Source organism: Geotrypetes seraphini, chromosome 17 (genome assembly GCF_902459505.1).
Source record: "Geotrypetes seraphini chromosome 17, aGeoSer1.1, whole genome shotgun sequence".
NCBI classification, from domain to species: Eukaryota; Metazoa; Chordata; class Amphibia; order Gymnophiona; family Dermophiidae; genus Geotrypetes; species Geotrypetes seraphini.
The window spans coordinates 2,460,689-2,487,963 of NC_047100.1; the positions used below are offsets into that span (position 1 = coordinate 2,460,689).

At 42.6% G+C, this 27,275-nt stretch overlaps 1 protein-coding gene across 4 annotated transcripts in view; it reads right to left on the bottom strand.

The window, feature by feature from the left end:
- PLXND1 (plexin D1) overlaps positions 1 to 27,275 on the bottom strand; it is a 102,519-nt gene that overhangs the window by 59,694 nt on the left and 15,550 nt on the right. For 2 of the 4 annotated variants that reach the window (XM_033926041.1, XM_033926043.1), the window contains exons 2-7: positions 14,844 to 15,020; positions 10,642 to 10,773; positions 9,328 to 9,428; positions 4,591 to 4,720; positions 3,975 to 4,152; positions 2,400 to 2,508 (exon numbers count right to left, since the gene is read on the bottom strand). In XM_033926041.1, the coding sequence (XP_033781932.1) occupies positions 2,400 to 2,508; positions 3,975 to 4,152; positions 4,591 to 4,720; positions 9,328 to 9,428; positions 10,642 to 10,773; positions 14,844 to 15,020 (827 nt within the window). Of the gene's footprint in view, positions 1 to 2,399; positions 2,509 to 3,974; positions 4,153 to 4,590; positions 4,721 to 9,327; positions 9,429 to 10,641; positions 10,774 to 14,843; positions 15,021 to 21,242; positions 21,270 to 22,993; positions 23,303 to 27,275 lie in introns of those variants that run through there. The other 2 variants (XM_033926045.1, XM_033926042.1) reach the window with 2 other exon arrangements.

Below are 27,275 nucleotides of genomic sequence, written 5' to 3' on the forward strand. Positions count from 1 at the left end.
CTGGAGCAACCAATGGCCTTTAACTTATGAGGATCCTATTACAATATTTAAGTTCTAGTAGCTAAGATTGCTACATTTATCCCAAAACTAGTTTTCCAGGGTAGAAAAGTTCTTAAAACAGAGACAGCATTTCTTCCATGAAAGCGGATCCTCACATGGGTGGGTAGGCTTGGCTACAAACTGTAATTGAAAACCTGTATGTCTTTCCTCCCTGTTTATGAAAGGGAAAAAAATGAAGCATGAATTATTTGACCAAAGACACTGTCCAGAAATGAAACTAAAGGCTGAAATAAATCTTCCACTCTCAAACATTCCCAAGTAAAATTTTTGTAAGAGCTGTCACTGAAGCTTATAGAAGGAAATGGCATGGCTGGGAGAAACGGATGACTGTTCGCCATAAGAGGAGTTGATTTCACTGTGTTACAAATATTATTGGGATATGTCCAGCCAGTGAAGTTCCAAAAGCACAAAAGGATCAAAGGACTGAAGAAGCAAACCAAGAAATCGAGGGCTAAAAACACAGTAAGTGAATGTGGCCAGAGCAAGCCACTGGGACAGAAGTTGTTCAAAACTCATCTCTGGGTTAAGTCTCTGCAACACTGAATTCCTATTAAGATGTGATCTATGATATTAAAGTAGCCCTGACTGGTAGGTGCTAGACCACGCTTTAAAGACAAATTGAACTCAATCATGGATTTGTAATGCATAGACCTATTGGGCAGACCAAGGGATTTCATAAGCCTTGTCCTACTGGATTAGACTAAAGGTCCATCAAGCCAAGTTTTTTTTTTTAATCAAATGATGGTTAATCTAGATCATAAGTACAGTTGAGCATTCCGGGATTGTGGCTTGTGAGCTCAACAGCAATCTCTTATACGTTCTAGGAGCGTCACTCACAGATTTTACTTGCATAGAAACAGACACATGACGTCAGATAAAGGCCAAATGGCCCATCCACAACATCCACTATCTCCTCCTCTTCCTATAGGCTAAAGCTCTTCTCACCTGCATTGTGAGGTCTTAAAGCTTTATGGTTATAAACTAAGAGGGTAATCCAAACTGAAAAAGGAAAAACAGTTTGTTCAACTGATGTATATTGTACTGTCTGTGAACAATCCAAATTTAACCCAAGACCTCAAACACCCCTGGCACTACTGGCGTAATTTTTCGTGCCCTAGTCATCATCGGTCTTGTCAGGAATATATTATTCAATACAGGCAAAATTTCTTTTTAATCAACCTTATGTGGTGAACTACTTAATTAAAGAAGAACACTTATCTTTTAGCCCATTCACTGCTTTCTTCAGGGGCTATTACTCTTCAAAATCTCACCTCTGTGTTTTTTCAGCTTTAGAGGTGGATCTTCTAGTATTCTCTCCTCACACCACACCCTCAAGGCATTCAGGGGGTTGGGTGAATCCCCTGACTGCAGACATCTGCCCTTTGGATCCCTATCTCCCTGTCTAGCATTTCCCCTCTGCGTCTCTATCCTTACCTCTTCCAGCATTGACCTTTTGTATCTCTGTCCCTTCATATCCAGCCTCATTCTTCTCCTTTCATGTCCAGCATTGCCCTTATCCCTGCCTTTTCCAGCACTAACCATCTGTGTCCCTAATCCCTCTTTCTCCAACATTGCTCCTTTGCCCTCAGTCAAGTCTCTCTCTCCCCCTCTATCACTGTGGATCCAATTTACTTGATATACTGCAAATATAAACAAAAGTAAAGTCTAAGCAGTTTACAAAATGAAATAGGGGGAACGAACACATTCACATCTTCTTGACCAAAGCTTAGGACAATACAGGACAGTGATTGAGACAGACTGCCTCCAAATGGCCCTTGTGCATTCCCTCTGTCATGGCTTGTCCATGCAGAAACAGGAAATTGCATCACAGCAGGTGGGATACAACAGAGGAAAGGTCTGAGGGCTGGACTGAAGCAATTTGTCTTAAATAATTTCCTCTGCTGGTGATGAAGCACAAGTTGGAGGGAGAGATGCTGGATGTGTGGGAGTGTGAGAAAGGGAGAGGAGGGAAAGGAGAGAAAGAGAGTGCAGTGGAGCAGGAGCAGGAGCAGGGAGAGAATGCATGAAAGGAGGGCCCTTTGGTGTGCGAGCTGACGTGACTTGGCATGTCTGTAATATCCACTGTGGATACTCTAAAAACCAGGTCTGCTTGTCGTACTTCACAACCTTGTTCTAAATTTTTTGAAATGTTCCTGTGAATCCCTCAGTGTGAACAACACATTGAGAGCTCTGGAGGAAATTGCATTTTTTTAAACGTGCATTTTGTTCACCGGCGCAATTAAAAAAAATTAAAGCAAATTCAATTCAATGTACTGCCCTGCGGCTGAAAGAGGGAAGCTCTGCAGTTTCATCCTGTCCTGCGGCTGTTGGTAACTTACGCAGTCTTGGAATTGACATCGCCTCTTCTCTTGCAGTCATAGATGATGAAATTGGCCGAGACCACATTGGTGCCGTTCACTCGCATCGCAACTGACATGCTGACGTGATCTGGAATGAAAAGAGTCACCATGAACCATGTCAACCAGGGCCTGCCCCTTCCCACCGATTCTTCTCTCAACCATCAGCAAGATCAGGGCTCTTCTGCTCATCCGGGAGATTGTTTTCAACAACAGCCAGGCCCCGTGGCTTTCCCCAGCTCTACTTTTGGGGTGCTTTTTTCTCTTTTGAAATTGAGCCCCTTTACTTTAGTTTCATTTTCATATCATTTGATTGTGTGATTTAATTTTTAATTCCGCATACTTATATTAGTCTGTTTTTAATGTAATTTTGTTGTGCAGTTTTATTTTTATTTAATATTTTCTATACCACTAAAACTGACAGAGCAGAACTAAGTGGTTTACAGGCTAAATAAAGAGAAGGAAAAGAACCCCAGTATAATAATAGGAAAGTTATACAATCCCTCAAAGAAAGAAAAGACGGGACTTTCTTTGAGCCTCCATACTGGATAATCAGTACCAACGGAGACACAGGAGACAAGTCTCCAGCTTTATTTTTAGTCCTGTATACTTGAATTAATCTGCTTTTAATGTGTGATTTTACTTTTAGTTTCATATGCTTCATTTTAACATAGGGCCTCTTTTACGAAACCGTTTACCCTCCTCCCCCTGCCTTTTACAAAACTGCGCTAGCATTTTTAGTGCTGGTCGTGGCGTAGCCAGAGCCCTGAGAAACTAGCGCAGCTATGTAAAAGGGGGAGGGATCATCTTTTGGGTGATTTTATTTTTAGTTCTGTAAGCTCATATTAGTCTGGTTTTAATGTTAGTAGACTGTGTGATAGTCTGTTTGAATGTGATTTTATTATTTGTTCCATGTGCTTCGTTTAGTCAGTTTTTAATATAACTTTATTGGATGGTTTTATTTCTACCGGATGTTATTTTATGGCATGGTTTGATTTGATGTTTACTGACTTGAGTGGTTTCACAGCTCCATTTTATAAAATATCAGCAAATAAATTAACAACTTGCCAACGTTTCCCAACTCCTGTCCTTCATCCTCATTTCTCTGTCACTGCTCCAATGCTATGGAACTCTTTACCACAACCTCTTCGCGACGAAGAACAACTGGATAAATTTAAGATAGGCCTAAAGACTTTTCTATTCCGCGATGCATTTATTTCAGTTTAGTATCTACTTTCTCTGTTATTTTCAATTATTTAACCTTCAAAAATTATTTCTAAAAGACTTTTTCCCCACCCAAATGTTTTTTCCCTATTCCCTCTTTCTCCCTTTTCTCTTAACAATGTAACTTTACCCTTCCACAAACCTCTTCCCTCACAATCAAGTTTGTCTTGTTTATGTTTTAACATACACTGTTTGTACTTCTAAATATTGAATATAATAACTTCTCTTTCTCATCTATATTTTTTATTGTAATGTAAACCGGCCAGATATTTATTTGATGGTCGGTATATTAAAACCTAATAATAAACTTGAAACCTTCTTCCAATATCCTACCTTGATGCGGAGAGAAAGCAGGGAATTTCTCCCTCGGAAGCAAAGGGCAGTAAGCAATCTCCAGCCTGGAATCCAAGGTCGGAATTTGAGCCTCTGTTTGAACTCCATTCCCATAATCACATGACATTCTCATCCCTCTCAAAACTGGGAAGTTACCATTGATCTGGATTAAAATGCCCTGATTGGAATAGAGAATATGAACTCACTAACTGAATCATTAAGTGGATCAAAGAACATAGATGGTATAAATAGGTAACATCTACATACATTTAACTCATGTATTGTAACACCTTTACAGAAGCTCACGTATTGTAACACCATTACTAAAACTCATGCAAACCGCTCTGAATTGACTCCCCTGTGATTAGTAGCGGTATAGAGGCTTCACATAAACAAACACTGCAATACATGCAGTACTTGATTGCACAGGGCTATATTTATATGTCTCCAGGCAATCATATTTTCTTTTTTGAACAGGGAAGGAGGGAGGTTCTGTCCTTTTTTGGGCTGCAGAGAAGGAGGGGAGCACTTTTTTTTATTGACAGCACGTATACAAGCAATGAAAAAAGAATTTACAGACTCAGGACCACTGGCTCCTAACATAATCTGTACTTACGGTATTGTCAGAGTTTATGTTAATTTTGGATGGTATGATGGTCATATTTGGGCAGTTGTCCAAACCCTCACTTGCACTAGTCCAGTACAGAGGCTCAGAGGAATGGAGGCAATCCTGCTGCAGAGAACATCTGCAATAGAAAAGGCGGTAGGAGAAATCTAGAACGGTGAAGAACGATATGGAGAAAACCACAGGTGGTCTCCAACTTAAACCAAGACAAATATTGCACAACACAGGAGCAATGAGGGAGATCCAGCAACACCTCTAGAGAAGGAAGCAAGAGAATTTACAAATCAAGAGATAAAACTCTTTAAAGAATCAGATCAGAAAACTACTGGCTAAATATAAGCAGAGCAGAGAAAGTTACTTCAGAAACCATGAGTAGATCAAAACCTGACACAGGAATTATTAAGGAAAGATGAAGCACAAGAGACTGATATAGTACAGGACAGTGGATAAGGGCATCAGTTTTTGAACGGGGGGAGTTTAAGGCTTTTCTGGACATGGGTCAGGAGTATGATTTAGGGGTGTCTTAGTATTACCAGTGGTTGCAGCCTTGGCAGTGCTTGAAGGCCTCTCGGCCATTTTGGCTTGTGCGGAAGGCAGATTCTGCTTCATGTGATTTTTGTGAAGGCCTGATTGGGCTGGGCAGAGTAGAAAAGCATCCTCGGGAAGGTCAAGTTTAAGGGTAATGACAGATGTGCAGCTTTGGAGCAAATTTGGGAGCATGATTTTAGGGAAGTGGTGGTAGATGAGGAATGGGTGTTTCTTGGACTAGGCTAACCTTTCAGCTTCAGTGACTCAGTCTTTATTTAATGTGGCTCATCAGGTGTCCATGCCAAGGGGCTGGGGGTGGGGGGGTCAGGTGTATATTGATCATGTCACCTGGAGGTGGGGACTTTTCAGCATATGCTGTCTGCCTGTACTGAAGTGTAATGGTTTGGGGGGTCAGTGTGGGAGAGAGTTGTCATTATTTTAAACCTTCATGTTCCACTTCCTTACAGGGCTTGTAATTTTCTGGTCTGAAGTCTAATCTACAGTTCTGAATAGAACTGAAGCTAAACTGTTTGATGTATTAATGGGATTAGCGATTTAGCAAATTCTAGCTAGCTGGAAGGATAGTTCTGCCTTATCTGAATTGTGCCTGGTGGCACCAGGGTTGTTTGGTATGGAAGCGCAAGAAAGCTGCTGCTGTGAAAGAGCCTTGCAGGCCAAACTTTATAAAGGTTTCTCGCTTGTTGGATTCTTATTTTCTGTTGTACACATTTTGTTGGGGACTTGGCTCTTGTTGGGAGTAGTTTCATTTTAAATTGTTAATAAACATTTTTGAACTAAAAAAAAAAAGGTTAGATGAAGCATAAGAGACAGATAATCACAGTACAGGACAGTGGACTACAAGCAAGATGATTCACAGCCAGCACAGACAAACTGAGAAAAATGATCTGCATTTATGTTAAATATTTATATTTGCAATGTTCTAAAGCAGAACACAAAATAACAAGAAATAAGAAAAACACATGAATGGCATATAATAGAGTAATAACCCCCCCCCAACCCTGTATCCCTTCAGCAAATCCACCTCATTTCCTCCAGACCACTCAATAAAGGAAAAAATTATACAAAATAACAATTTGGAGTGAATATTGGGGTGTGGAGGGGGTTGAAACCACACTATATAACAAAGAACAGAAAAAAGATCCGAATGAAGGAAATAAGAAACCACATAAGTCGTTACAAGTAGAGCATTGATTAAGAAGGGTAAAAGAAGAGGAAGAGAAAATTGCCACACAGACAAAATCTCACAGTAACTTTTTCAGGTCCATCAGCAGCAGCAGAAAGACTGTAAGGGAATCTGTGGGACCATTAGATCATGAAAGAACAAAAAGGGCACTCGGGGAGAACGTTGGTCACAAAGTCCTAGTGGAGAGACTGAATGGATTCTTTGCTTTTCATTTTCATGGAAGAAGATGTAGAGAAACGGAAAAAAAAAATCTCAGTGAACCTGGAAGATAGACTGAGCCAAATCGACAAATTAAAGAATAACAAATCACCTGGACAGGATGGCAGGCACCCTAGGGCACTGAGAGAACTTAAACATGAAATTGCTGGTCTGTAACTTGTTATTAAAACGGTCCTAGTGCCTGAAGATTAGAGGGTGACCAATGTAACATCAATTTTCAAAAAAGGGTCAAAGGTTAATCCAAGAAATTAGAGTTTGGTAAACCTGGGAAACTATTATAAACAATACAACTATGGAACACATAGACAAACATAATTTAATGGGACACAGTCAGCATGGATTTAGCCAAGGGAAGTCTCGTCTTACCAATTTGTTTTAATTCTTTGAAGGCATGACATTTATGAATAAACATGTGGATAAAGGTGAGCCAGTTCATGTAGTGTATCTAGATTTTTAAAAAGATTTCAACAAAGTTCCTCATGAGCGACTCCTGAGGGAATATTCTATTGTGGATTAAGAATTGGTTATTGGACAGGAAGCAGAGGGTAGGGTTAAATGGCCATTTTTTTCACTGAAGGAGGATGAATAGTGGAGTGCTGTAGGGATCTGTACTGGGACTGATGCTATTTAACATATTTATACCATAACAAATCATACCATATCAACTCTTGTATCCCACAAAAATTTCAGCTAGGAATCATTGTGGCTTACACAATATTAGAATTGCTACAGAGACAGATATTACAAAGAAATTGCATGGAAGATATCATGCAGGGGACTGCCTGGGAAAGGGCCAATGCACTGAGGGAAAAAGGCGAGTTTTCAGTGCTTTCCTGAATTGGAAGTAGAAACATAGAAACATAGAAGATGAGGGCAGAAAAGGGCTCCAGCCCATCAAGTCTGCCCACTCTGCTTACCCTATGCCCTAATGACCCAATTTCCTTATCTTGACCCTCGTAGGGATCCCACATGGGTATCCCATTTCTTCTTAAAGTCTGGCACGCTGTCTGCCTCGATCACCTGCACTGGAAACTTGTTCCAATGATCAACACTCTCTCCTCCTCTCCCTATTGGCTAAGGCTCTTAACATTTGCATCTCCTCTTCCTATAGGCTAAGGCTCTTTACACCTGCATTGTGATGTCATAGAACTTTCTCATTATAGAAACATAGAAACATGATGGCAGATAAAGGCCAAATGACCCATCATAGAAACCTAGAAGATGACGGCAGAAAAGGGCTCCAGCCCATCAAGTCTGCCCACTCTGCTTACCCACCCCCTGTCTATGCCCTAATGACCCAATTTCCTTATCTTGACCCTCGTAGGGATCCCACATGGGAATCCCATTTATTCTTAAAGTCTGGCACGCTGTCTGCCTCGATCACCTGCACTGGAAGCTTGTTCCAATGATCAACCACTCTCTCTGTGAAGAAATACTTTCTGGTGTCTGCAGCAGCCACTCTCTCCTCCTCTCCCTATTGGCTAAGGCTCTTAACATTTGCATCTCCTCTTCCTATAGGCTAAGGCTCTTTACACCTGCATTGTGATGTCATAGAACTTTCTGATTATAGAAACATAGAAACATGATGGCAGATAAAGGCCAAATGACCCATCATAGAAACATAGAAACATAGAGGATGACGGCAGAAAAGGGCTACAGCCCATCAAGTCTGCCCACTCTGCTTACCCACCCCCTGTCTATGCCCTAATGACCCAATTTCCTTATCTTGACCCTCGTAGGGATCCCACATGGGTATCCCATTTATTCTTAAAGTCTGGCACGCTGTCTGCCTCGATCACCTGCACTGGAAGCTTGTTCCAATGATCAACCACTCTCTCTGTGAAGAAATACTTTCTGGTGTCGCCAGTATGTGGGTGTTTGTCGAAGGCTGCCTGGGAGGTTGTTCCAGATTCTGGGCCCCTGAAACTCAAAGGTGGCCTCAAAGAGAGCCTTCCTTCGAAAATGGCATGCAGAGGGAAATACCAAGTATTACAAAATAACAATAACTTCAAATGATAATCTTATCCAGAAAATCACTTAGACAATCATGCCTCTAACAAATGGAAGCATAGAGACTATTAAGACAGTTACTCCAATAGTATCAACCACCTGGCTGGAAGATTTTGAAAATTGCCTAAAGAAAGGCCTGGCACAATGGCTTCCCATCGGCCATCTGGATTTTGACTGACTGCATTGGAAGACAATCATTACAGAATGGCCACCACAGTACCTGTGGGATTTTTCTACCAACTAAGGGACTGCCCTATCGGTGCTAGAGTGTTGATTTGACTTGACTTGATTCCCAGCACTGGCTGCTGCAGCAGGACCTGAAAAGCCACCTTCTCCTCCCAGCAACCATTTTGCCAGTAGAGTCGACATGAGTTGAAGTGACAGTGGATGATACAGTAGACCCAAGGGGGGGGGAGGGTTAGCTCTGGATGGAAGAGGAGAGGATCCTTTTGTTTGGGGCAAGGAGGAGGGAATGGAGGGAGTAGAGACTATGCCTTTCCAGGAAGCCAGGCCAGTTTTGGATTCAGCTTTGATGTAAGCTAAAATAGAACAGCAGATTTGGTTTCAGCTGCTCTCTACACAGTATTCTTAACTTCCAAACTTTTGCCCAAAATAATAATTAATTATTACTGAAGAATGATTAATAATTATTAGTAAAGTCACATCTTTCAAGGCACTCATTAGTAAGCAAGTCACATTTAATAGGTGAGCTATTAAATGTGGGACTAGGAAAAGCCGGGGGACAGAGAGCAGTGATTGAGCTGTACCTGGCCTCCATGGTGCACCACCCGCAGTAGGCATCAGCTGCCCCCAGGCATTCAGCACACGTAGCATATTGGTGACAAGACGCCACTTTTACACGACTTATCTGCACAAGAGAGAAGAAGCAGGATCAGTCTCGGACCTCTGACGCTTTGTGGAGTCCCTTCACAACAGAGGGTCCCGTAATGATCTGCAACAAAAGCCAAATTAGGATTACCAGATGTTTGAGAAAACCCGGACATGTGCTCTTTTTAGAGGACAGATTTCCAAAACCCAGCAGTTTGTCTGGGTTTTGAAAAACTTCGAACTTGAGGCCACATCTGGAGGGCCCCCGAGCATGCGTGGATGTGACGTGATGACATTATATGCATGTGCGGCATCGCGTGTGCATGCTTGGAGACCCTCCAGACAAGGCCCCAAGAAGCTCAGGGAAGAAGAGTCGAGTTTTGTGTGAGGTAGGGTTACCGGGTTTTCCTTTGGGAAAATCCAGACCCATGGCCACGCCCCCAGGACCGCCCAGTTCCGCCTCTTTGTCGCCCTGTTCTGCCCCCCAGCCAGCATCCACACATGCGCGGAGACGACACGATGATGTCGCACACATGCACATGCACACGTGACATCACCTCATTGCATCCGTGCAGGTGCAATGATGTTGGGAAGATTTTCTTTTCTTTTTTTTTTTTAATTGAAATTTATTAATGTATCCAAACAAGTATACAGGATATGGGAATTTATACAAAAAATATTGAAATATTATTTTTTAATACAACTTAAATCAGTCATAGAAAATCAGAAATCCCATCGAGCCCACATCATTGAGGAGAAAGAATTATATTACATAATAACATAAAATTCAGTAATCAATAAGGGGTAACACCCTTAATTTTATAGATTTTCAAAACTCGGACAAAATGATGGGTTTTGAAAAGCCATCCTCCAAAGGACATGTCTGGAGAAATCTAGAGTGAGGGCAGGGCTTGGCGGCGGGGCTGGGGGAGCACGTGTCCTCTTTTTTAATGCAACAATCTGGTAACCCTAAGCCAAACTCCAGGAGATAATGAAAATGGCACTGTGTTTGGGAAGCCACCCAATTACCCAAATGACTGATGCTCTTTCCTCAGAGGAATCATTTATCTTTGCTTCATTTCCAGCTAATCGCCAGAATCCTTGGGACTGATTTAAAACCTTTGCTTAAACAGTAGGGGTGGAGTCTTCCTGTGACAGCAAAACCCAAAGTGGTCAAAATTCAGTCAAGGTCTGTGTGAATTATACCCTTCTACAAGAAAAATGCCTGACTCTACATTCTTGCAAGATCTCACCTGATAAGATGTCATTACATAGAGGAAACTGGAGTCCCAGGGGTCAAACTGCATGATGTGATGGACTGGCTGTCCTGGAGCCACAGTAATGGACTTTCTGCTTACAACGGTCATGTTATGGTCCAGATTAATCTAGAAAAAGAAGGAAGCGCTATCAACGATGAGGTCGTGGTTTACTCAGAAAAGAAGTGTTCTGTATAATAATGAGCTGAGGTCTGCTCCACTATGGACATCACTTTACCTCCCTGAGCTTCAGGCCTAAGCCTGGTTCTGCTCCTTCTATGCAACTCACATTCACCTTTCATTTGGCCACATCGGACTCATGCCAAAGTTACATTAAAATATCACATTATGCTCTTCCTCACCTACAACATCAGTGAATATAGGTCCTCTTTACTAAGCCGTGCCAGAGGTTTCTACCGTAGCCCACGGTACTAAATGGTCTGACACCGCTCTGATGCTCTCAGGAATTCTATGAGCGGTAGAAACCTCTATCACAGCTTAGTAAAAGGGCTGGAGAGCGAGAAAGAAGTGTTTTTATAAACATAAAGAAATCCAGCTTTCATTAGATTCTGTGCTTTTTCATTCCTATCATTTATGGGCATTTTTCAGCATTCAGCATTTGCAACCGTCCTGGGGATATCCTGACTGTAACATTTTATAAAATCAGTCATGACGTGATTGATGCACTCAGAGGCATCACTTCTGGTCACCTTGGGAGGGAGCTGCTCTCACGTTCCTCAGACTCTCTCACGTGTCTGCTCTTGAAGGTTTGGGTGAATTATGACCCATAAGATGAGACCTGTGTCCTGTCCTTAGCAACAAGAAAAGCCCCTCAGGCAACCAGTATTTTCTTATAAAAGCAGCTGTTGCCAAATTCGATTAGAGGTACCTGAATAAATTACCCCACCAGAACAAAAGCGAGACAGGAGATGTGTCTAATGGATCTTGTGCGGCTCAGAGAGATCTCTCTGATATGGGAAAGGAAGCAGCACTGCTAATACAGTATAAACTGAACTGCATATGAGTAACAGAAACCGCCTGTGGTTCTGTGCATCTGGACAGCCACTTACACTTTCACTCGACACATCATCTCTAATCTTACCTCTAGACAAGCTGTAGCATATCCTTGTGTACCTGACTAACACAGATGGCCTTCTATTCCTCTAGATCTAGAAGGAAATAAAGCTGTGGACCATAATGCCTCCCTCCCCCTCCTGTAAGGATGATACAAGTCATCTGGTACTTGAATGGATGACTGCATGAAGGTTTCAGAAGTCTTGCCTCAGGAGTTTGGGTTACAACATGCAAAATATTGCTTGTACAGTGGAGCATGGATAGTACGCAGTAGATGGGAGGCAAAGACCTTGGATCTGTAAACTATCTGTACATGTACAAGCGAATCTGCTTTCAGGATTGTCTTACAAAAGATGCTTCCCCCTCAACAGGTTTTTCATCAGCCTCCCACCTGCCTCTGGCGTTCTCTTACCTCATATCTGTCAGTTACACGAACGGTGTGTACAGTTTGTGTCCCACTGAATGGAGCTTCACAGGGAGGTGATTGCCGTGTGAAGTTTCCTGTTCTGCTTTGCAGGGGACAGGGGTCGGATGTGTGCAGTGCTCTCAATGGTTGTTCTGTACAGTACCGTCAATGGCGAATGCTGTGTGAATCCGACCTTTGCCTTCTGTGGCCACCGAAAAACCTGGTTGTGTGCATGCTGTTATGATGACTTTTGTAAGAGAACTCCAGAGACAGGTGGGAGGCCTCTGAATCGCGTACACACCCGGCATCATTGGGAGGCATGTTGCCAGTGCGCATAATCCGGACCTGCGCACTAATGGTGAGCATACAAGTGGTGTTTCATTGGTTGACAAATCAGTTGCATCACAATGGTGGGGGGCACCGAACCAATTCTGTTGACATTCTTCATGACTTGAGTACTGACATCATCTCAAGCTAAACAATTTCCTCCCTCTTTTACAAAGCCCAATAGCGTGGGACGCAGTGGTAACTGCCCCAAAACCCATAGGGGATTTAAAGGGCTTCGGGGCTTTTGGCACATGGCATTGTAAAGGGGAAGGGGAGTTATTAGCAAAAAAAAAAAAAAAAAAATCTCATCTAAGCAAGTATAACCAATTCTACATCACAGCAAGACTTGATTGAGATAGTGCCCAAACGCCGAGATCAAAGAATCTTATGTTAAAAAAATCTATATAGACTTTGCAATGATTACAAATGAACAAAATCCACTATCCCTCCCTTGATACAATTGCACTGGTGATCAAATCTCCAACCTATGAAAAAGACCATATGCCAGATCTGGTGTTCTGCAAAGGAGCTCACGTCTTTGAACACAAGGCTGGTGGCGTCAAGATAATGCCTCTAGCACGGAGAAATCATTTTCTAATACAATTTTCTATACAGTACAATCCAAAACAGATGGCCCAACCATAGTTTGGAAGGAAATTCAAGAAACGCGAGGCCGTATTTTACTCCTATATGGATGAAAAGATGAGTATAATGTCTGAATGACCTTTTAAAACATGACCCCACAAGAGAAAGTCCTATGCTTTCCCCAGGACTACAAGGACCTTAAGCCTCAAGGACGTAAAATTGAAAGAAAAAGGACGTAAATCTCACCTAGGGGTAGGGTTACCAGATGGCTAGATTTCCCCGGACAAATCCTCTTTTCGAGGTCTGTGTCAGAAGTCCAAGGGGATTTTCGATTTAACAACTTTTGTCTGGGGAAACCTACAGCAGCTCAACCCATCCCCACGTGCACCTATCCAGAGAAAAAGCTTCTAGCTCACTGAAGACAGTGTGTTTAGTTCATGGACGCTGACAATGGCCAAAGGGTTTCAGCAGCGCTAGTGAGCACGCACAGGAACATTTGTATTTGTACCTGGTACTTGATGTGTTTAGCTTACAGAAAGTAAGAGAAGTCACAGTAAGTACTTTTCTGTCCCTGGAGGGCTCACAATTATAAAAAGACAAAAAGAAAATTGCAAATAGTAAAACAATGGAATTTGAACCAGTAACGTCTGGTTTATCTCTAGCTGCTGTAACCATTAGCCTGTTCCACCACATCTGTTTCTATAGGGCCATTTCCTGATGTTACAAAGATGTCCACATCCCTTGGTTTGCCCTATTCATAGTTTGTACATTTCAGTTTGCCAACTGGATGTTCATACTGGACGTCACCAGCACATGGATGTCCATTTGTCTTGATTTTAGAATAGGCTGTATGTCGGCAGATACTCTTTTAAAATACACAAGAAACAGACGCCCATATTCCGAGTTGGATGTCCTTTCTAAAATGCCCTTCCACATTTAATTCTAAGTTTGATTGTATAATTTTTGTTTTGTATTATTGTAAACTACATAGAATTTCATATGTGCAGTATAAAAATGTTTTAAATATTAAACATAAGCAAAAAAGTTGACCCTGGTTACTCCACAGAAGGAAATCCAACAGAAACAAAAGACTCTGTGGAGAGTTGATGTTCAAGATGGAGGCTTTATTAAAAATTTAACTTGGTAATCCACATAAAAATGTCTAGGACCCAAGACGGTTCGTGTTTCGACAATACAATCTTCCTCAGGGGTCCCAATAGGACCTGTGATAAGACCTCTTGGATTAAGAAGTCCTAGTTAACGGATTAAAAGAAAACTCTGCGCTGAGGAAGACTGTATGTATTGTTGAAACACAGCCCGTGTTGGGTCCTAGACATTTTTATGTGAATTACCAAGTTGAATTTTTAATAAAGCCTCCATCTTGAACATCAACTCTCCACAGAGTCTTAAATATTAAACACCCACTAATATAACATGATCGATATTCCAAGCCAACACCCCCCCCCCCCCTGTCGAAAGCTACTTGTTAAACAACTGCAAATTCAAATAGTTTTGGATTGTGGTTAAACATTAAACATTTTAAAATTAGTGCAGTAACTCAAGTGAGAAATTCACAAGGGCCACAGTGAATAATGTACATAAGAATAGCCTTACTGGGTCAGACCAATGGTCCATCTAGCCCATTAGCTCGTCCTCACAGTGGCCAATCCTGGTCACTAGTACCTGACAAAAACCCAAATAGTAGCCGCATTCCATGTTACCGATGGGCCACTTGCCCTGTATCAGGGCACACACTGACGGTCAGCAGCAGCCAGACCCTTCGCTCTTTATCTGCTCTTCTGTTTACCTTTATGAGACGTCCACTGACAGTCCCCAGAAATACGACCGTGTAGTTGTTGATGTTGGATACTGCCACAGAGGTCAGGCCTGGGTATTGATACAGCGGCACATCCACCAGAGGATCCGTAATGGCCAGCGGGTGCTGGAGGTGCGCAGCTCCGCAGTTCAACTGCTCTTCCTGTAACTGAGGAGTGAAGGGAAACCTGTCAGCAGCTCAGGACGCAAAGGCCTGGATTCTAGAAATGGCAACGTAAGTTAGGTGCCTTAATTGGTTTTAATCGGTACGGTAATTGACCATGACGTTAAAAACCGATTAAAGCTCCTTAGAAAAGTAAGCATCGGAATCGCATCTAAGCATGGGGCCTAAGGTCAAAGTAGACACGGTTATGGACAGAGATGACCTTAGGCAGCCGTTAATGTAGGCCTTTAAAATCCTGGCCTTTATTACCAGCATGTATGTTTTTTCATAGCTGCGATTCTGTACATGGCGCCTAAGCGTGATTGACTTGTGGGCGGCATAATTTTTGTAGGTGCCATCCGATGTAGGTGCCGTTTACAGAATCCGGCCCAAAGTATCTCAAACCTCAGATGTACAAAATGCTGCCAATCAAGTTCAAAGCCAGGGTTTATGTTCAAATAGTTAGGCAGGCAAATAATGATCAAACCCAGAGTTAGTCCTTTCTACGATCTACATTTTTCAAACTATTAACCTTCAAGATCTAAACGAGGAAATGAGACTTGAACCTGTGTGAATGAGAAATTGCAAAGGAATTATACACACACCATCTAATCACAGAACAGGTATATTACAAGCAAAAACAATGCCACCTTGTAAACACAATTATGTTACAGGCAGCTTAATCTCAAAACTAAATTTTTAGAGAAATTAATAAAATCCAGTTAACAGGATTCAGCAAATGCACTTCAAACTGTATCCCTTAAGTTTCTCAATAACGTTCTAATAGTCCTCAGCGGCATCACCACGGACTCAATATAATTTCATAGTCCCTGGCTTTATGTGTCAATTCGTCATCGGACTCACTAACTTTTTTTATACTTTATACTTTTGTGAATAAATAGTGACAGTACTTAGTGGTCTCTCTCAGGGATATTAGGCCAACATATTTCACCTTTACGGTTTCTTCAAGGCAATAATCCCTTACTGCTTTCAGCCATCACTAATTGACCACAACTACCATCCAAAGATGGCCATCACTAATTGACCACAACTACCATCCAAAGATGACCATCACTAATTGACCACAACTACCATTCAAAGATGGCCATCACTAATTGACCACATCTACCATCCAAAGATGACCATCACTAATTGACCACAACTACCATCCAAAGATGGCCATCACTAATTGACCACAACTACCATTCAAAGATGGCCATCACTAATTGACCACAACTACCATCCAAAGATGACCATCACTAATTGACCACATCTACCATTCAAAGATGGCCATCACTAATTGACCACAACTACCATCCAAAGATGACCATCACTAATTGACCACAACTACCATTCAAAGATGACCATCACTAATTGACCACAACTACCATTCAAAGATGGCCATCACTAATTGACCACAACTACCATCCAAAGATGACCATCACTAATTGACCACAACTACCATTCAAAGATGGCCATCACTAATTGACCACAACTACCATCCAAAGATGGCCATCACTAATTGACCACATCTACCATTCAAAGATGGCCATCACTAATTGACCACAACTACCATCCAAAGTTGTGGTCATTTAGTGAAGGCTGAAAGCAGGAAGGGATTATTGCCTTGAAGAAACCATAAAGGTGAAACATGTTGGCCTAATATCCCTGAGAGAGACCACTAAGCTAAGTACTTTCACTATTTATTCACAAAAGTATAAAAAACGGATGAAGTTAGTGAGTCTGATGACGAATTGACACATAAAGCCAGGGACTATGAAATTATATTGAGTCCGTAGTGATGCCGCTGAGGACTATTAGAACGTTATTGAGAAACTTAAGGGATACAGTTTGAAATGTATTTGCTGAATCCTGTTAACACATGCACACACACAAACAACCTCCCCCCCCCACACACACACACACACTCAAACTCTGCCCCACTACAGAACATGCAGAGTAGAGGCAGGAGCAGAGAAGTCTTCACATGCACACACGCTCTGACACACGAACACTCCCGGGTTTTCCTGGACGTCTGCCCATCCTAGGCGTGGCCTTGAGAGGAAAATGGGTGGGACAGAGGTGTTCTGAAAAGGTGGGTAAGTGTCAAAGAATATTGCCCAACTCATGTGCCAGGATTTACACCCAGAGCTGTGTGTGGGAAATCACTCTTAGCATTATTCCATAAAGGGTGATGGCCCCCTATAGACTAGACCTTAGCCTGAAGCACTGATGTTTGAGCGTTATTCATAAAATTCACCCATAGTTCCTGATCAAGCTTTTGAAAACGTATCCCAGCTAAAAACAGAAGCCTTTTGAGAGGGTTAACTGCAGAACATTGGGGTGGGAGGGGGGGGGGTCTCAGGCTTCTCTGCCCCTGCTTGCTTGTAACCACTTTAGAAGTTCACAAAGACAGATGGCATAATTCTCTCATTCAGCGTCTGAGCAGTGTCTGCATTAAACCACATCCGCCTCCTACCCGGTCACGGGGGGCTCCCAGAAAAGTCCCTGCTTAGAAGGGAATGTTTTTTGTTACCAGTAAGACCCCGGGCAGAACTGTGCCAGGGACTGGAAGGGTCAGAAAGCTTGGTTTATAAAACTCATAGCCATCCATGTGGCAAGCAGAGCACTGAGCAGGGACCGAAGTGTTAGAAATACTTGCTGTTTTGAAATCTGATAATGTGGTCCTGCAGTTCTGCTTATGATGGCCTGAAGAGGCCGATACTGTATCTGTCTGCATCCCTCAGGCTCTCATGCTGTGGGGGTCCAGAGTTTCACTGTTTTTTGAGTAATGAATCCCTTCCTTTAAAAGGTGAGGAATCACTTTTGCTTGGATTAGGTTTTGCTACTGGGATAAAAAGACCCCTGTTACAAGGTCCATATGTAATCCATTCACAGTGTAATTAAATCTGCTCAGAGAGACTCTGATAGAGACACATTGGGAGATCTTTCCTAATTCTCACTCACTCTCCTGTTGCCTATACTGCAGTCATGAGCATCTTCTTTGGAAAGTAAGAAAGTAAGAATACCCATACTGGGTTGGAGCAATGGTCCATCTAGCCGAATCTCTTGCTTTCAACAATGGTCACTAGAGGTCAGAAACCCAAAGAGTGGCAACATTCCAGGCTACCAGTCTCAGGGCAAACAGTAGGAAGAGGCTCAGCCTGGCTCAGTCTGCATTGCCCTGCTTCTGGTAATGGCAGATCCCAGGGATGATGGGCGCCAGGGATGGGGAACCAGAGGGCCTGAACAGGAAGGACAGAGGGGATAGTTAAGACCCACATGGTATGAGGTTTAGGACGGAGAAAAGATGTTAAGCACTGTATGCTCCTAAGTTTAGACGAAATGAAGTTTCAGCTGAAAACTTTGGCTTCTAAGTTTGCCTGAAAATAGAGCCCAAATGTAGGAGCTTTTTTTTTTTGTTTTATGGACCCATAAGGATTAATTTTTCCATCTCACTTGCTGATGTAATCCTCTTCTTCTTAGAGAATGGAGCACAGGCAGACCTGGAGCAACCCTTTGACCTGGGTGTAGAGGAAACCCTAGGCAGGATGCCGAAAAATACTTCTCCATGCATCTACTTTTAACTGCAAGAAACGAAGGAAAGCATCCAGGAAGGGGATAAGTGAGGAAACGGCTAAGCCAGGGCGGTCAGCCTTTTTCTCTTTCCTGCTTCCTGTTTGTTGCAGAATGAAATCTCAGAGGAAGCCACAACATATGCGATAAAATCAGACACAGCAGCTATCAGAGATCCATCAGCCAGCCTCAGCTTTCTAACTCCCAGAGTGACATGTCCTGTCACTCAGAGTCCTGCATCTGTCAGGAAAAATTAAAAGGAAGACTACAAATCTCGGAATGCTTAAAGGCTGGGAGGGCTGGCGTCAGATTTTCAAAAGTTGAAGCCTTGGAATTATGAAGTAACTCTAGAGAAAGAAAGAAAAAGACAAAAAGACCAAATCAGCCTGTCCAATCTGTCTAGCTGTGATTCCTCCAGACGACTTTCACACCGTTTCTGCTTCTGGTACCCACCCCCTAGTCTTTATATTTTTGAAAGAACAAATTTATCACCTCACTTGTTCCTCCCATTCCCAGATCATTTACAAATATGTTTTTAAAAAACACCGGTCCCAGTACAAATATCTATTCACCTTCCTTTATTGAGAGTTATTTAACCCTAACCCTCTGGTTTCTATCTTTCAAGCAGTTCCCAATCAACATTAGCTCCTATCCCGTGACAGAGCTTGGATTGAATTAAGATGGGCCTCTTGAACACTATACGAGGGTGGTTTGAAAAGCTAAAAAAGAAAGTTAAACAATGTAACCTATACTTACTCCGAAGCCCTTTAAATCTCTATGGGCTTCGGGGCCGTTAGCGCAGGGCAGTCGCTAGCACGGCTTTGTAAAAGAGGCCGTTAGTCCAGTGAGTTTCCAGTTTGTTTCGTATTGTAGGAAAAATAGGTTTTGTCAAACTCTGCAAAATGCTCATTAACGGCATCAATGACTTAATATATTTTAAAAATGTTTATACTGCCAAAAATCTCAGCGGTTTCCAAAATAATGGACTGCAGTGCCTTCCCGTGGAAATTTACCAAACTTTTCGAACCACCCTCGTATTTTCCAAGGTAGTGGGTGCTGAGAACTGGTCCCCTTCAGTGCTCTTGTTGGGGAGTGGGGGGGGGGGGAATGAAAATTGAGATGAGTCTGGGATAAAGTGGTAGGAATGTGTGCAAGTGCTGGTTTGGGGTGTTGCCGCATATACAGTAAATTAAAAATGCAAAGAAAAAAAATCTAACTACGCAAGGTTTGTATGTATGTAGGGTTGTGGGATTGTATGGTTTGTATGTATGTAGTACTTGTGGGATGTGAGCATAGTACCTAGGACCATAGAAGTATGTGGGGCTTCTGCTGTGGGTGCGGAGCATTTTCCCACATAATTCGCCTTTCCGCATCTGATACAAGGTCCAGAAGTGCCTACGTTTGCATTTCAGGCTTGCTCAGGGTGCCAACAGCTGAGGGAGAACAAGGAGTGACTTGGAGTGAAGAGCAGGACCTCTCACTTCTATTCCTGCAACCAGAGCCCAGTGGTCCAAACCATTCTGATGCCTCTGGACACGTATCAACATGTGTGCGTTCATTTATTATTTATTTATTTTAAAAATTTCTATACCGTTTAGGACTAAATGGTTTACATAATTTTAAAACAGAAACATGATAAAACAATCCTTAGAAACCATGACTACAAAATAAAACCATTTAGTTTTTGTTTGTTTTTTTTATACTATCTTCTTTCTAATTAGGGTTCCTCTGCGTTCATCCCATTTTTAAAAAAAATTCTGTCACCATTTTTGTTTGCACTACCTGACGCTACAGGAAAATTACTGATCCATCCTGGATTACCAGAGGGCAGCACTCATGGAGCTGATTTTTCATTAGAGGGGAGGAATAGCCTAATGGCCAAAAGGAACAGGCTGAGAACATGGGGAGCCAAGTTCAAATCCCACCGCTGACCTTGGGCAAGGCACTTAACTCTCCATTGACTTAGGTACAAATTCAGACGGTGGGCCCTCCAGGGACAGAAACATACCTGCTGTGTCTGAGTGTTGATGAGTAGACTACGCTCGTTGTGCACAGAATTTTGTTGTGCTTTTGGCAAATTTTGAGTTTGTGGTTTATAGCAGTACCGGATCCCGGAAGAAGGTTGTTTTACAACCTAAACACGGCCTGTGTTGGGTCTATACCACAATTCATATACTGAGTTCTTCTGCATTATTGAACATTTTATGGGGCAATTTCTGCACTTTATCCAAATAAAAATTCTTATCAAGATCATCAGTTCCACATTTTTTGTTTTTGTATCTGAATGCACACTACTTTGACAGTACATAAAAAAATAAAAATTGGTGAATTATCTCCCTACTATTCCACAGCTGCCATCTATAGGTCAGTCATGCAATGATATGAGTTGGTTATAAAAAGGGACATACAGTATATGACACATGACCAGTTGGTTTGCAAACTATGATCACCAAAGACAAGAACAAGCAAAATTAGCATTTTCTTCCACATTCCCTGAATGCTCATAAACACTTCACACCACTCATCTTTTGGAAAACAGCAAAACCTCTGTGGTATTATAATGCTATACTTTCTGTTGTAGGACTCATTCAACTGTCCTTCTAGAGCTCATTTGGATGGCACAGAAATCAGCTCCACGGTCCATTCTCTGACCTTTTTCTTCATGAAGTGGGGTGCTTTGTTCTGGACTTCGTAAACTACGTCGATTGTGGTTCTCACAATCTGGTATCCAGATGACGCCTATCTGACATACTGTCAAGACCACATAACTGCCTTTCGTTGTACTTATCCACCACGAATCAATGAAAGGTTTACGAGTAGGCAAAAATGTTTAAAGCGGAAAGAAGAGGTGTAACCAACGAAGGTTGTTCTTGTCACCCATCAACATCGTGCACACAAGAGCACATTGACAGGGCGGATGCCTTGATTAGAGAAGACCGATGGATAACAGTGTCTCAATTGGCTGCAGCTTTGGATATCAGCTATGGATCTGCATTTGCCATAATGCATGACGACTTGGGATACAGGAAAGTCTGCCCATGATGGGTTCCCAAACAGCTGAATGATCTGCATAAGCAACAACAGCGTGTGAAGGTTAACCCAGTTCCTGAAATGGTATGAAGAAGATCTGAGTATTCTGGAGAGAATTATCACACGGATGCATCACTGCGACTCAGAGAGCAAAAGACAAAGCATGATGAAGTAAAGTAAGGGTGTCAAAGTCTTTCCTCGAGGGCCGCAATCCTGTCGGGTTTTCAGGATTTTCCCAATGAATATGCGTGAGATCTATTTGCATGCACTGCTTTCATTGTATGCTAATAGATCTCGTGCATATTCATTGGGGAAATCCTGAAAACCTGACTGGATTGTGGCCCTTGAGGGACTTTGACACCCCTGAAGTAAAGAAAGCAATGCTCACCTGACTTTGGGAACAGCCCAAAAAATTATTTTCTGCAGGAATGCAGAAGCTAGTTGAACAATACAACAAATACGTCATCTTGCATGAGGACTATGTGGGAAAGTGATATGTTGAATTCCTCACAGCTACTTCTATTAAAGCCATTAAATGTATTTTGCTTTTACTTTTTGCTTTACTCCCATATATTGTGTTTGCATCAAAGATATCCTACCATCTTCACTATTGTCAAAATTTGCACCTAGAAGATGTGACCTCAGGTTCTGGTAATCATCAAAGTATTTGCATAGTGCATGCCCTGAGTGGTGGGCACTGGGTACATGAACAAATGCACTGATTGGTGAGATAAAAGCTGGGACTGGAATAACCAGTTCAGACTTTTATACAAAATCCACTCAATAGCTCAGATGTTCTGAACACGCGATTACTTCATAATTTTTAAAGTTAGTTATAAGGCAGCAGTAGCAAAGGCTAAAATAAAGAAACACATTTCAAACTCTCTCACATGGTTTGCTAGTGGTCATCTATAGTCAGGACAGGATTAATTCATCAAGGGCCCCTAGGCACACAAGCACACTGGGACCCCCTGCCCCGCCCCACCCCACCATGCGCCCAGGCAGAAACAGGAAGCTGCGTCAGAGGGAAGCTTTGGGCAAGCAGCACCGCTTGCACAATTACAGTTCCCGTTGCCTTTCTTACCCCCGTTGCTTGCTTGTCTTACTTTCCGTCGATGGGGGGGGGGGGCGCGTTGCCGATCGATGCTGTAGGGGCCCATCGCTGTTTGGAAAAAGCAATGTTGATGCCCTCCTTCATCGGGCCCCCCTGACCATTTTGGGTCCTAGGCACGGGTCTATTTGGCCTATTGGTTAATCCTGCCCTGACTATAGTGCTTTACTGTGTCCCACTACAGGGAGTGACTGGGGTCAAATACAGTCCTCTTTGTTCCTGTTTGTACATTGACAAGATTATCAGTTCACTTATCACTTACAGTTGGCAGAAACTCTTCAGCTGGGATCCAATGTGCTGTTCACTTGCCAGGCAACCGTCTGCCTGCCTTCAAATGAGGTCAGCAAAACGGTTTGACTTTGATGGTGGTTTCAAGTAGGGAAACTATGAATCTGATCAAGCGTTACTAATGCCAGATTCTCGGAGGTAGTGTATGCAAAGTAATCGCATGTATATTCATTGTAGATATCCTGAAAACTTGACTGGCAAAACCCCAACCAGAATAAAACAAAATCTACTACCGATTTTCCCGATTTCTTCCCCCCCCAGCGTGAGCAGCATCACAAACTTGCTGCAGACATCAGTGTTGGCTCTCTCTGACATCACTTCCGGATCCTGCAACTAGGAAGTGATGTCAGAGGAAGAGCAGACACAATGCAGGCAGGCAAGTTCATGATGCAGTTTGTGCCAGGAAAATTAAAGCGGTACGGGGTAGGGAGGGGGGTGCATGCAAGGCAGGGGGCGGGAAGGAGTAGGGGGGCAGAGAAGAGCGTGGGGGAGAGGCCCCACTCACCCTCACTATGCCACTGTGCATCCATACAACACGCATCAATTGACTGATGCCCTTCCTGCTCCACACTTCTATCATGGCAATTTCCTCATTCACACATCATTGCATGCTTTAGAGCAGGGGTGTCAAAGTCCCTCCCCGAGGGCCGCAATCCAGTTGGGTTTTCAGGATTTCCCCAATGAATATGCATGAGATCTATTTGCATGCACTGCTTTCATTGTATTCTAATAGATCTCATGCATATTCATTGGGGAAATCATGAAAAACTGACTGGATTCCGGCCCTCGAGAACCGACTGACACCTGTGCTTTAGAGCATATCTACATCTTGTGGCATTCGGACCCCTGAAGAAGGCATTCTTAGCCGAAAGCCTGAAGTCATAATGCCGTTGTACAGGGCCATGGTGAGACCTCATCTGGAGTACTGTGTGCATTTCTGGAGGCCACATTACAGTAAAGATGTGCGCAGAATTGAATCGGTTCAGCGGACGGCCACCAGGATGATCTCGGGGCTCAAGGGTCTCTCGTACGAAGAGAGACTGAACAAATTGCAGCTCTACACTCTCGAGGAACGTAGGGAGAGGGGAGACATGATCGAAACATTTAAGTACCTCACGGGACGTGTCGAAGTGGAAGATGATATTTTCTTTCTCAAGGGACCCTCGGCCACAAGAGGGCACCCGCTCAAACTCAGGGGCGGAAAATTTCATGGCGACACCAGAAAGTATTTCTTCACAGAGAGAGTGGTTGATCATTGGAACAAGCTTCCAGTGTAGGTGATCGAGGCAGACAGCGTGCCAGACTTTAAGAATAAATGGGATACCCATGTGGGATCCCTACGAGGGTCAAGATAAGAAATTGGGTCATTAGGGCATAGACAGGGGGTGGCAGACTGGGCAGACTTGATGGGCTGTAGCCCTTTTCTGCCGTCATCTTCTATGTTTCTATGTTTCTATATGTTGGGTCTGCATCACAATTTTTTGATGTGTGTCGTACAGATGCATATTGCCTCAGCCACACCATTTGAATTATTTGTGAAGAATTAGTACAATAAACTGTAAAATCAAGTGCATGGTATCCACAGTTTTGCTTTTGTTTTTACTTTTTCCCCATTTCCCTCAGGCTCGCTTAAAGTAATTCTGTTTACTGCTAAACTTTTTTGCACAAATTACAATGGTTCAAAATGCAGCTGCTCTGGTTTTGATAGGCACCAAATTCCGAGATCATTATTAGTCTCGTTTTAATGACGTTACATTACTGTTGTTACTAGTCCATTGCAAGGTTCAGTTCAAAGTTTTAGGTCTTGTTGCTGCAACTGCCAGGGGTTCTGGTGTTTATATTTGGCAAATCGTTTGTTTATAGACATGAACGAGGTCACTGCGCTGCTCTCAAGAGGCCGATATTGTAAACGTCTACAATCCCTCGAGGAAATGTGGCCGTCAAAGACATGTCAGTGCTCTTCGCTGGACATCCACAGCTCTCTGGACTTGTGCTGGGATTTTCTCCCCTTCTGTCATTTGGTTTTCACCTTGCTTTTAGGCAAGTATTTTTGTTAAATTTACTCTGAACATTTGATTGCTTTTATTGATGTTTTAAACCTTTTTATTGTGATTTCTCTTCGTACTATTTAAGTTCATTACTCTTATTTTTACTATTTTTGAGGCCATTTATATTTTCCTGCCTTTGGAACTATCAGTCGCAGTAAATAATAATAATAATAAAAAAAAAGATGGTTCTGGTTCTTGGGGTTCTGTATTTCATGCTGCAGTTCGGGTTGTTGCCTGGTGAGTCATTTTAGCTCCTTCATCTTAAGCAAACATTAACAAAGTTTGGGTGAGAGGGTAAGAGCCCAGCTCAGATCAGCCGGTTTGTGGCCCACTACACAGTGGCTATGAAATCTTTAGGTTTAAGTGACTGCACAGCAGTGGACAGACTTATACCTTTTATAAACATAAGGCTTGTTAATAAGTTATTAAGAGTCAGAGGAGGATTCTCGCAGCATGGGAGAAAACATCCATTTTTTCTTTCAATTCACAGGATTTCTGTTCCCCAGGTACATTAGATGGATTGGGAGCCCACCGGGACAGACAGGGAAACATTAATGTAAACTGTTCTGAGCTCCCCAGGGAGAACGGTAGAGAAAATTAAAAAAATAAATAAAATCTATATCCACTAGGAACGCACGTTTGTTTGAACAGACATCAGAAATGTCAATGACATATCCAAGCCTGAGGCACATTTGCGTCCGTTTCTAAAGTAAGTCTTTTAGTGGTTTTTACCATTAGCTTGAATGATTTTGTTGAGATTTAGTACTGTTTTAATCTGCTGGTTTTGTGATTGCAGTTGTGATTGGAGACGTTACACCCTGAGGTAGCTGTAGAGTGAAACGTCGGTGTACCGATCATTTAAAGCTAAGTAGTGATAAGATATTTTTTTATCTATCATTCAGTACTTCTATTTAAGAACTTTTTAATAGTGCAGAGTTCTTGTTATTTCAGGAGGTTTTTTAGCCAATGAGGTGAACGCCTTACCACCGCTATTCCACCATTGTGGAGGTGGGAGGGCCCTTGTCTGAGGCTTTTTCCTCCGTTGACATCTACATTGAACCTGCACTTGTCTTTATTCCATCTGTAGACAACTGATATCCGACCATCGTAGAAGTTTTTTTCTATTTCAATGACATATCCAAGGTCATTTCATGTTCTTCTCAGAAGTCTACTTCTCTTCAGCAAAAATAGCCAAAATCTCATTGACAATTCTCCCTTCTTCTAGAGGAATCAAATTCAAATCAACATTCAACTCTTTATTCATTTATGTTGCTATTAAAATCTGGAAGAGTCTACCAATAAACACAAGAAAAGAATCCTGCTACCTAAAACATATCTCTATCGCAACCCTGTTTTAATCTCACCCACAGCGACGCCTACAGCAGTGTTTTTCAACCTTTTTTGGGCAAAGGCACACTTGTTTCATGAAAAAAATCACGAGGCACACCACCATTAGAAAATGTTAAAAAATTTAACTCTGTGCCTATATTGACTATATATAAAGTAATTCAATTTTAACTTGGTGCTGCATCCCGATCAGGATAAGTCTAGCTCTTCTGCTTCTTCTTTGGGTTCTAAGAGTCATCTCCTTTCCGATTTCTGTGACTCTCTTTCGGTTGTAGACCCGTGGCGTCTTCTCCACCCGGAAGTTCGTGACTATACCCATCTCTCTCGTGCCCATGGTACTTGGTCCCGTCTCGATTATATTTTCTTATCTACCTCTTTGTTTCCTTCTGTCCACTCGGCGGAGATTGGTCCTTTGTCGATTTCGGATCATGCCCCGATTTGGGTTGATGTTGTCTTGGATCCTACCTACCTCCGCGCGCCGTCTTGGAGGTTTCCTTTTTATCTTGCTAAGGATGAGGAATTTCGTGCTTTTTTGCAGACCCAGTGGGACGACTATTCTACAAATAATGCTTCCCACATGGCTGATCCTGTTTTGTTTTGGGAGGCTGGGAAGGCGGTGATTAGAGGGCATATCATTTCCTTTCTCTGTGCTCGTCAGAGGCGTATTAATCAGGGGATTGTTACCCTGGAACGGGCTTTGCGTTTGGCAAAGCGGTCCTTTTCACTTCACCCTTCTCCGGGGACTCGGGACTGCTACTTATCTACTCAGGTGGCCCTGAACTCCCTTCTCCATTCTCGTTCCCAAAAATGCAAAGCCTTTTATCATCATCGTTTCCTTCGCTACGGTAATAAACCCGGCCG